Source organism: Cyprinodon tularosa, unplaced genomic scaffold (assembly GCF_016077235.1).
Source record: "Cyprinodon tularosa strain WSP-4 unplaced genomic scaffold, ASM1607723v1 ctg618, whole genome shotgun sequence".
NCBI classification, from domain to species: Eukaryota; Metazoa; Chordata; class Actinopteri; order Cyprinodontiformes; family Cyprinodontidae; genus Cyprinodon; species Cyprinodon tularosa.
In genome coordinates, this window is record NW_024039361.1 from 236187 (window position 1) to 247550 (window position 11364).

Sequence of the window (11364 nt, forward strand, 5' to 3'; positions counted from 1 at the left end):
ATAAATTTATAGCGATAAGAACTTTTTATTAGACCAACAAGATGTTTTTCTGATTTTAAGACACAGAAAATGAGACAAGTTTCCCAATAAGACAGAGAGAGATCTAAACTGAGGTGTGTGAAAAACAGCGCCCCCCTGTGGTCACAAGGACTCGACACCTGTCCAGTAATGTGACGTAATGGGACCAGTTTTCAGTTTTATTTACTGGACAAAATTTCTTTGCTGTTTTTAAAGTAAAAGAAAAATAAAATCAACAATTTCTGAAAATAAAAGAAAAAATGTTTGTATTTTAATGCAAAAATTACTTTATTTTTTATATCTGTTTTTGATGAAAACCTTCAAAAAACAAAAATGATTTTTCAAAGCAGAGAAAAAGTGAAGGAAACGCAGATAAGAATAAATGATGATGCAGTTATAAGAAAAGTGTTAAATGAATGAATAACAGCAGCTCTGCTGGGACGTCCGTGATCCAAAGCATCCAGCCATGACCTCTGACCCCTGGAACATGATCTGTGTTTACAGACGAGCCTCGCCTTCAGCCGCTCTGTTTGCTCTGCAATTATTTGCTTAACAAATCAAAACAGGCTGAGTTTCCACCAGAGAGCGGCTGCTGCTCCTACAGGAGGAGGAATGGAGCCATCTTAGAAAACTAAAGTAGGACCCCCCCCCCCCCCCCCCCCATGTTTTCTTCCATGAATCAGAGCCTGCTGAGGATGGTCACGTTGTTCGGAAGAACATCTCACCATCTCAGGTTTCTGCTGGCTCCAAACTCTCCCAGCGTCCAACTCCACTGATCCGGCTCTAAATTTAGCCTTAAAGTCAGAAACAGGAGGAGAAAGTTCAGCATAAACCCTGAGAGGCTCCGAAAAATCCCATCATTCACATCCAGAGTATTAATGATCGATGGATTAAACCCGTCCTGCTGGAGGAACATGGAAGCAGCCGGGAGTCCAGAGGAGTAGCAGGATCAGTCTGCAGGATCTTTCCAGGAGCGTCCAGAACTTTCCAAAGCAGCAGAATGATGAGCTGCTTCACTTTCTTAATCCTCTGCAGCCTTTTTGGTGAGTCCAGCATTTAAAAACCCAAAATCCTGCGTATTAGAAAAGGTTTGAACTAATGAGGGCAAAGACCTCTGACCATTTAGAATCTAATGGTGAGTCTGCAGTCAGATCGCCTGCAGAAATGGAGCCTTTAAAAAGTATTTCATTATTTCTAAATATTTCTGAAGCTTTTAAACCGAGCAGTTATATTTTTTATTTAAAATGAATTGTGATTTGGTCCTAAAGCGAAGCTCATGGCTCCCTGAAGCAGTTCAGGAGCTGCAGACCAGTTCAGCAACAAAACCAAACAGACACTAGAGGAGAGGGGGGGAGGGATCGGCTAATTTCTCCTCGTCTGAAGAAGAAAATGATGGTCGGACTGAAAGGATCCAGGAGGAGCTTCCTGGATGGATCTGATCTCTGATCCTTCAGACGGATCTGCAGCAGCAGCAGCCGTTCTTTATCAAGAGTTAAACAAACAGAAAGGACTTGATTTCATGGAGGAAATCTAACTTTAAGAACACGAAGCTAAAAAAGAAAAAGGTTTATGAGCGTCAGCCTAATGTCTCCAGAGACGTTCCCTGTTCCTGGACTCAGAAGCATCTGATGGAAACATGAGGACCAAGTCTGAGATGTTTGCAGAGGAAGGAGCAGCCAGTCCCTGCAGCCTGTAGGCTCAGTAATGGTAGGAGGTGATATCATGGTATGGGTTCATATAAGCGGTTTGAGCTAAGCTCATTTCCACCAATCTGATGTCATCATTAAAGTCGTAGGGAAGCGGCTGTTCCAACCGTTACATTTCCCAATTCTCCCAGTGGTGCCCGACTTTACACCAGTGAATAAAGTGAATGTGATTGGTCGATTATCAAGGGGGCGGGATTGTTGTGGCGGAAGGTTCGCAAGCATGTTTGGTTGTGGCCGGTTTGTTGGAAGCATCCTGCTAACCAGTTAGCATCTTAGTGCTAGCAGGTTCCCAATGGGAAATTCCATTGGGACCAAGTAGCACTAAATTGCTAACCAGTTAGCAACTTAGTGCTAGCAGGTTCCCAATGGGAAATTCCATTGGGACCAAGTAGCACTAAATTGCTAACCAGTTAGCAACTTAGTGCTAGCAGGTTCCCAATGGGAAATTCCATTGGGACCAAGTAGCACTAAACTGCTAACCAGTTAGCAACTTAGTGCTAGCAGGTTCCCAATGGGAAATTCCATTGGGACCAAGTAGCACTAAATTGCTAACCAGTTAGCATCTTAGTGCTAGCAGGTTCCCAATGGGAAATTCCATTGGGACCAAGTAGCACTAAATTGGTGACTTAGAAACGACGCTGTCAAGGAACGCTATGGAAACATGCAAGAGGAGGAGAGTTTAGTGTCGGAGGTCGTGGATGAGTCTCCTCCGTCATCCATTTTTTATTTAGAGGAGGAAAGCGGGGACGAAGATGTTGTGGAAGAGGACGCCAGGGCGGCAGAAGCTTGGTTTGGTGTAGAAGGCTTCCAGCCGTACATGTTTGAGCCCTTGCCTCGCAACGCTGCCAGTTCTGTTAGCTCTACGCCTGCCGAAGACACAGACGTCCATCCCCGTGAACACTGGGACGCAACTCAATGGGAAAGGAAAGGATTCTGGTTTCAACCGTTGCGTATATTAGCTGCGACACATGAATCAAGATGCTATGACCGAAAACATTTGATTGACAGATGACTGTTGATATATGATTGGATGAATTTAGGTGTTCAGGCTGACGTAGAACTAACTGGCCTGCAGAAGATAACGGGGAAAAACACAGATTTTAAGACAGGATTGTTTTTTTTTAAATAGATATTTTCTAACTTTAGGACAATCTGGTCTGATAAAGAGAACATTTATATACATGTTTAAGCCAGAATGATTTGACATTTAAATTTGATTTCCCTTCGACTTTAATGAGACTTTATAGACGATCTGCTGCCTTCAGGACCTCCATCTTGCTTCAATAATGGAAAACCACCTCCCTAAAATCTGGCTGGTCTGTCCCTGAAAGAGTTCAGATATCAGCCGTGGGACAAGAAGGAGGCGTTAAAATGCAGGGAGGAATAGTCCATATAGAGCGATATGTCCTCAGAAAGAGTGTGAGTGTTTGCTGAAACCCTCTGACTACTGAGGAGTTTGATGCAGAGATTGTTTTATCTTTGTGTAAAGCAGGTCCCTCTGTTCACGGATGAATAAAGTTGTCCTGATCTTGTCCTCCATGTCCATCCTCTGCAGTGTCTCAGTGCCACGGAGGCTGTGCCGAGGTGGACTCTCAGACCGAAGCTGTGGCAGGAGAAGGATTCCTGCTCGGCTGCATTTCCTGTAAGAGGAGAGAGGAGGTCTCTGCCAGAGCGACTGTGGACTGGCACTTCAAGCCTCTGGAAGAGGATGAGTTCAGACATGTGAGTCAGAAAACAAACCTGGAAATCTGGGCCTGTTTCTCCCAAAGAACGCTCCCATCAACATGTTACCAAACTGCCATGTTTACAGTCTTAGACTATTGCCTGACTCCCCAGGACAGAATTATTCATCTGTGGCTTGATGTGAAACTCGACATTTTCTCATCGTACGAACGCCGTTTACCACCGGATCGCTTCCTCCATCAGCGACTTATTAGCAGAGGAGTCAAATAATGAAGTACAAATACTTTATTACTGTACTTAAGTACACTTTTAGGTATCTATACTTTACTCCATTACTTATTTTTCTTCCTACTTCTGACTTCTACTCATTTCATTTTCACACAGTATCTGTATTTTCTATTCCTTCCATTTTTAAATCAATCATCACTCGTTACTCTTGGCTTCAGTTTAATGCAGAGGTCACGGATTAGCGGACCGCGGTCCGGATCCGGATCCACCTGCTGGCTAATCTGGACCCAACCTGATTTAAAACATTTGCAGATTTACATGACAGAGTCTAAACGTCACTGCGACGCTTCTCCTGTTACCCAGAAATCCCTCCTCCTCGGCTCCGCCCCCCAGCGCTCCGCCCCCCACCGCTCCGCTCCGCCCCGCAGCATCCAGACCTCCTGCTCAAAGCAAAGCCTCCAGCCTCCGCTGTTCCTCCGTATCGATGCGCTCTGACTGATCCTCGGAGCTCCAGGAGAGCATGCGCCATATTATCATTAAATTAATAGGAGCAAAACATGCAGAAATGAAGCTTAATTTAATCTGACAGATTAAATAATCCCCATCAGCATCCAGCAGATGTTCAGTTTCTGATGGAGATGAGAAATCTGCTTCCTGGTCTGTTGAAGGACCAATAGTTTGCATCCAATCTTTGAAATAAACGCTGTTAGTTTATTGAAATGTAGAAGAATTATAGTTACTGATCTGTTCACGTTTCTAACCGGTTTTCCCCACTCAGTGACACACCCACTGAGAAGCCCACTCTGGTGATTGGCAGCTCCATAGTCAGAAACGTGGCATTAGAGACACCAGGGACCATAGTCAAATGTTTGCCGGGGGCCAGAACGGGCGACATCAAATCCTACCTGAAACTACTGGCTAAGGATAAGGTTAAATACAGTAAGATTGTTATTCACGCTGGTGGTAATGACACCCGGTTACGCCGATCGGAGGTCACTAAAATTAGTGTTGCTTCGGTGTGTAAGTTTGCCAAAAAAATGTCGGACTCCGTAATTTTCTCTGGTCCCCTCCCTGATCTGACCAGTGATGACATGTTTAGCCGCATGTCGTCATTCAACCGCTGGTTGTCTAGGTGGTGCCCTGAAAACAACGTGGGCTACATTAATAATTGGCAATCCTTTTGGGGAAAGCCTGGTCTGATTCGGAGAGACGGCATTCATCCCACTTTGGATGGTGCAGCTCTTCTTTCTAGGAATCTGGCCACATTTATTAGTCCTCCAAAACCCTGACCACCCAGGGTGCAGACCAGGAAGCAGAGTTGTAGTTTAACACACATCTCTGCAGCTTCTCTACTGTTACCCACTCTTTACTCCATCCAGACAGTGTCTTGCCCACGACCAAAATCTAATAAATTAGCAAAGATTCCCAAAGGAGTAAATCATGATAATCTAATTAAAATCAAAATAACTCAAATTGGGGAAAAAGTTAAAACAATTAAATGCGGTCTGTTTAACATAAGATCGCTTTCCTCTAAAAGTCTACTAGTTAATGACTTGATTTGTGATAATCACATTGACTTGTTTTGCCTTACAGAAACCTGGCTGCAGCAAGAGGATTATGTGAGCATAAATGAGGCAACTGCTTCAAGCTATTTAAATTTTCACATCCCCAGAAGTTCTGGGCGAGGAGGAGGAGTAGCAACAATCTTCCAGTCTGACTTACTGATTACTCCCAAAACAATTAATACCTACAACTCTTTTGAACATTTAACCCTTAATTTCCCTGATCCAAATTTCAAGGCAAGAAAACCTCTTCTTTTTGTAACTTTGTATCGTCCACCAGGTCCTTACTCTGAATTTTTAGATGAGTTTTCAGAGTTCCTTTCTGATTTGGTATTAAATACTGACAGGGTCATCATAGTGGGAGATTTTAACATCCATGCTGACATTGAAGGCGATAGCTTAAGAGCAGCCTTTAATGCTATCTTAGACACTATTGGCTTTGTTCAAAATGTGAATAGTCCCACGCATTCTCATCTTCATACTTTGGATCTTGTGCTGACATACGGCATAGAATGTGAAGAAATAACAGTATTTCCTCACAACCCTGTCCTCTCTGACCACTTTCTAATAACCTTCAGGATTACTTTAACAGAGTTCTCCTCCCCCAAAAGAAGGTTCAATTTTAGTAGATCTTTATCAGATAGTGCAGTTATAAATTTTAAAGAATCTGCTTCACTTTCTCTCTCCTCTGTGTCACTGAGCAGTGCTGCAGAGTGCAAAAGTTTAGCTTATTCCCCTTCACAGGTTGATGATTTTGTTGATGGGGTTGCTAGTTCTCTGCGTATTGCCTTAGACAACGCAGCTCCTTTGAAAATGAAAACCGTTAAAAATAGAAAGCTTGCTCCTTGGTTTAATGCAGAGCTGCGTACTTTGAAGCAAAATGCTAGGAAACTGGAGAGAAAATATCGCTCCACAGGCCTGCGAGAGTCCTTCCTAGTCTGGAAAAATGGTTTACTGCTGTATAAGAGGACCCTTTGTAAAGCAAGAGCAGCATACTTCTCCTCATTAATAGAGGAGAATAAGAATAATCCTAGATTTCTTTTTAATACAGTTGCCAAACTCACCCAGAGCCATAGCTCTGTTGAACCGTCCATTCCACCTGCTCTTAGCAGCAATGACTTTATGGGATTCTTTATAAATAAGATTGATCTTATTAAAAATAAGATCATAAGCACTCCTCTATCCGCGATTGTACCTGAGGTAGTCATGGAATCTGAACTGGGTTTAGACTGCTTTGATCCAGTTGAACTCTCTGAATTAGCAAAATTATTGTCTTCATCTAAGCCTTCAACTTGTATGTTAGATCCAGTTCCAACCAGGTTATTTAAGGAGGTATTCCCTTTGATCTCCTCCTCCATTTTAGATGTGATTAATCTATCTCTGTTACAGGGATATGTACCTAAAGCTTTTAAGGTTGCTGTAATTAAACCTCTGCTTAAGAAACCGTCTCTTGACCCAGATGACTTGGTCAATTATAGACCTATATCCAATCTTCCTTTCTTATCCAAAATTCTTGAGAAAGTAGTTGCCAAACAAGTTTGCGATCACTTCCACCATAATGAACTTTTTGAAGAGTTTCAGTCTGGCTTTAGAGCTCATCATAGCACTGAAACAGCTCTGGTGAAAGTCACTAATGATATTCTCATGGCCTCAGATAATGGACTTGTATCTGTGCACGTCCTGTTGGATCTTAGTGCTGCATTTGATACAGTTGACCATAATATTCTTTTAGAAAGACTTGAATATTTTGTTGGAATTAAAGGAACAGCACTAGACTGGTTTAAATCTGATCTATCTGATCGAATTCAGTTTGTTCATGTTAATGATAGATCTTCAACACGCTCAAAGGTTACCTGTGGAGTACCACAGGGATCAGTGCTAGGACCAATTCTCTTTACTTTATACATGCTCCCAATTGGTAGAATTATTAGACAGCATGGGATTAATTTCCACTGTTATGCTGATGATACCCAGCTATATCTGTCTATAAATCCAGATGAAGCTAACCCATTACATAGATTACAGGCATGTCTGAAGACAGAAAAACCTGGATGACTCTTAACTTTCTGCTTCTGAATGCAGACAAAACAGAAGTTATAGTCTTTGGACCAGAGTCTCTGAAAAAGAAACTGATTAGCCAGTCACTTCATTTGGATGGGATTAAACTGATTTCAGATAATAAAGTAAAAAATCTTGGTGTTGTTTTTGATCAGGACCTGTCATTTAAATCCCACATCAAAGAGGTTTCTAGAATTTCCTTCTTTCATCTGAGGAACATTGCAAAAATTAGAAATATCCTGTCCAGGGGTGATGCTGAGAAACTAGTCCATGCATTTGTTACTTCAAGGCTGGACTATTGTAATTCTTTACTATCAGGAAGTCCACAAGCTGTAGTTAAAAGCCTTCAGCTGATCCAAAATGCTGCAGCCAGAGTTCTAATGAAAATGAAAAAGAGAGATCATATCTCTCCTATCCTGGCTTCTCTTCATTGGCTTCCTGTTAAATCAAGAATAGAATTTAAAATCCTCCTTCTCACATATAAAGCCTTAAATGGCCAAGCTCCATCTTATATCAGAGATCTGATTGTTCCTTATGTTCCTAACAGAGCACTTCGCTCTCAATCTGCAGGTTTACTAGTGGTTCCTAGAATTTCTAAAAGTAGAATGGGAGGCAGATCTTTTAGTTATCAGGCTCCTCTCCTGTGGAACCAACTACCAGTTTTAGTCCGTGAGGCAGACACCCTGTCTACTTTTAAGGCTAGGCTTAAAACTTTCCTTTTTGATAAAGCTTATAGTTAGAGTGGCTCAGGTTATCCTGAGCTATCTCTATAGTTATGCTGCTATAGGCTTAGACTTTTGGAGGACATAGGGACCCCCATTTCATCATTCTGCTTCATTCTCTCTCTGTTCTCCTATTCTACAGAATCTGTTAGTTCAATCTCTAATCTTCTGCTCTCTCTGCTTTTCCTCAGAGTAGCTTTGCCTCGTCTGTTCCTGTTTGGCTGTGACGTCATCCTGGAAAGAAACATCAGCTGTGCTGCTTCTATCAACACCCTTGTTTATAGATGTTGGAGATCAGCCTGTTTTCCAGTGTGGTCCTGTTTCTCTGACCGTGACTGAGTGGATGTGCTTTCTTCGTCCTCTGGCATGGGAGCTGCCTTGGAGCTCGTCTGCCTGGCTGTGTGTTTCCTGGACGGGGCCGCCTTTTACAGCTGCTTTTTCTATGTCTGCTTCTGTCTCCTTGAACCCCAGTCGGCCTCGGCAGATGGCCGCTCACACTGAGCCTGGTTCTGCTGGAGGTTTCTTCCTGTTAAAAGGGAGTTTTTCCTCTCCACTGTCGCTACAAGCATGCTTAGTGTGGGGGATTGTATTTGAGTCAATGAGTCAATGCAATCAACTGGTTTTCCTTAGATAGAAAACTTTGTATCAATTTGATCTGGTTGAACTGTAAAGTGCCTTGAGATGACATGTGTTGTGAATTTGGCGCTATATAAATAAACTGAATTGAATTGAATTGTTACTATATTTTAATTTGACAAACCGGATCTTCTCGCCGTTCTTTCTCCTGTTTGGTGTGATTAGCGGATCTTGACCTGGCCGGACCGGAGAGGAGCCTGAACATTTAGAGGATGTTTGGCTCAACCTGCTGCTGTGAAGCAGGATTCTCCACCATGAACAGAATCAACAATAAATCTGGATCCAGGCTCAAAATGAGCTCCTTGATATGTGCTTGAGAATGGCTTAGTCTCCGGTTAAACCCAGGTTTAAAGCCTTGCAGGGCAGCCTAAAGCCCACTGCCAACATTAAGACAGAAAAAAGAAAGAAAATAACAAACCATCAGTTCAGGGGTTTGAGAAAATATGGGAATCAGGAAATTATCTATAAACCATTTTATATTGCTTTTAGAATTAGTCCAAAAATTGAGCTTTCAGTTCATCTAGCGGCATCTGGCTGTTTTTATTAAAGGTTACTTTATACTTTTATACTTTCAGTAGTTTTTGCAGCGCATACTTTTTCACTTTTACTTGAGTAAAGAGGTCAAGTTGATACTTTAACTTTTACCAGAGAGTTTTTAAACTGCAGGATCTAAACTTCTACTGAAGTAACAAACGTGGGAACTTTTAACTCCGCTGGTTATTAGTGAGCGTGTTTCAGAGATGGCGTCCGTCTGTACGGCTGTCAAACCTGAGATAAGGAGAATTAGGACAGTCAGGGCTTTGGGTGAGTATTGTATGGGGGTTCCGGTACGATATGATGTCATCATGATATCACTATATATGGATATAAAAGCAGGTGCTGTCAATGTTCATCAGAAGATAATAATCATGGAGTTGTTTTGGTTTCCATGTTGTTTGGGGGTTTGTCAGTAAACGTCTTCCAGCGTTGCCAGGGGCGGATTTAGGAAATGTGGGGCCCTGGGCAAAAACAGGCAGGGGCCCCTCTGAATGGAGAAGACAACACTTCAACCAGACCCATTCTACAGATAGAGAAATGTTAATAGAATAGACATCCATTATCTGTTCTAGGTTGTGTCCCTCTCTTCTTGTTTTCCTCTCTACGTTTTTTACTCTGCAGTGTTAATTTAATCAGTTTTTTTATTTAGTCTTAGTCACAACGGTAAAACTCAATGTTAGTCATATTTAGCCATTTTAATCAACACTCTAAATAATAGAACTTCTCCACACACAGCTTCTCCTTTTCTCTATTTTATTTATCTAACACTGTGCAGAATAGAACTTCACACACTGATTCTTTTTAACATATATCCCTCTGCACACATTGAACCTTCTGTCAGTTTGTTTCATCATATCCAAAAAGTCTTCATCCTCCATGGTCGTTGCAGGCAGGTCAGAACGCCCAATCCACTCTGCCATTGAGTTCTCCAGGGCTTTCTGCTCTTTGGGGTCATGTTTGTACGGTGGGGGGGCTCCCAACATCTCTGGAACAGACTTCCCTTCCTTCTCCAACCTCTGACCTGGCGGTGGCGTCAGTCACTATCATGCAGGTTGTTTCGTTGTCCTTCATGTTGTAAACAAATGGCTCCATATATCTGGGTTGTACGTCGCCATAGATCCACTGAGCGATTTTCCCACCACCACCTTACGGCGGCCGACTGAATTTCAAACATGTTTGGCTCCATGGAGCCTCTGATTTGTTCTGCTTCTCCTCCCAGATCTTCCATTATGACCACCCCTCCGCCACCGTTCTCCATCAGGACTTCAGCGACCGCCTCAGCTGGCTGGGAACGTTGGACGAAGACGTCCAGATCGGTGCCGTTTACATCCAGAATGTCACCTTCAACGACAGCGGGACATACCGCTGCACCTTCCACCGCACCCTCCTGCTGGCCCTGCAGCCTGAGCACGTGGTGGTGGAGAAGGAGGTGGAACTCACGGTGGTGGCTGTAGGTGAGCAGATGATGGTGAGCGCCGCTTCGTCCAGAACGCTCCTTTTGACTGACGCCATGCTGGTCGGTGTCTTGCAGCCAATCGAGAGCTGACAGCTATAATCTCAGAGATTGTGATGTACGTGCTGATCGTTGTTCTGCAGCTGTGGCTCATCATCGTCATGGTCTACTGCTACAAGAAGATCTGGAACGAACACGAAGCTCGAGAAGAGAGGAAAGCAGTCAGAGCAGAGGAGCTGTGAGTCTAAGATGGCCGCCTCTCTTTCTGCTGCCGCTCAGATCATCATCATCTACTTTCTTCTTCTGTTCTCAGTCTGTTGCAGTCAAAGGAGGACTTCTGTGACGGGGTCATGGCAGATTAGCTGGACTCCACGAGGTCTGGTTAGAGGCCCGCCTCAAGAGGAACTATCGTTTCCTGAGAGACGGGCTTTTAGAATCCGTCATTAAGGAAGATCATCTCTGAAGAACGAAGGTTCTGTCCTGTTCAGTCGGAACCAAAACGTAAAGCGAGTCAAAGGCTTCCATTATAAATATGCTGCATAAGCAGTTTATCCTTTAAAGGAAAAGTCGCTCATATTCAGAATTCAAACTTCTGAAAGTTCTTTAAATCTGAAATGATTCCATCCTGTTCAATAAATGATCAGTGTTTTTAATTCAGAGTAATTTTCATGTGAATGTGCTTTACTGGAGGCATCCATGTTTGTCAAAGAACACTACTGCCACCTACTGGTTAGTGACATTGTCACGGTGCGGTATCGGCT

At 43.0% G+C, this 11364-nt stretch overlaps 1 protein-coding gene across 1 annotated transcript; it reads left to right on the forward strand.

The window, feature by feature from the left end:
• The first annotated feature begins 703 nt into the window (after positions 1 to 703).
• On the forward strand, positions 704 to 11260 carry si:ch211-225p5.8 (uncharacterized protein LOC555567 homolog). Its single transcript, XM_038307677.1, has 5 exons — positions 704 to 1061; positions 3280 to 3446; positions 10370 to 10604; positions 10682 to 10841; positions 10917 to 11260. The coding sequence occupies exons 1-5, from the start codon at positions 1019 to 1021 to the stop codon at positions 10963 to 10965; spliced, it is 654 nt and encodes a 217-aa protein (XP_038163605.1). The 5' UTR covers positions 704 to 1018; the 3' UTR covers positions 10966 to 11260.
• Positions 11261 to 11364: the final 104 nt, after the last annotated feature.

Coding starts and splice junctions, on each gene's coding strand:
- si:ch211-225p5.8 (XM_038307677.1), top strand. CDS start 1,019: ATGATGAGCTGCTTCACTTTCTTAATCCTCTGCAGCCTTTTTG. Junction 1,062..3,279: donor AATCCTCTGCAGCCTTTTTG/GTGAGTCCAGCA, acceptor CATCCTCTGCAG/TGTCTCAGTGCCACGGAGGC. Junction 3,447..10,369: donor AAGAGGATGAGTTCAGACAT/GTGAGTCAGAAA, acceptor TTCTCCTCCCAG/ATCTTCCATTATGACCACCC.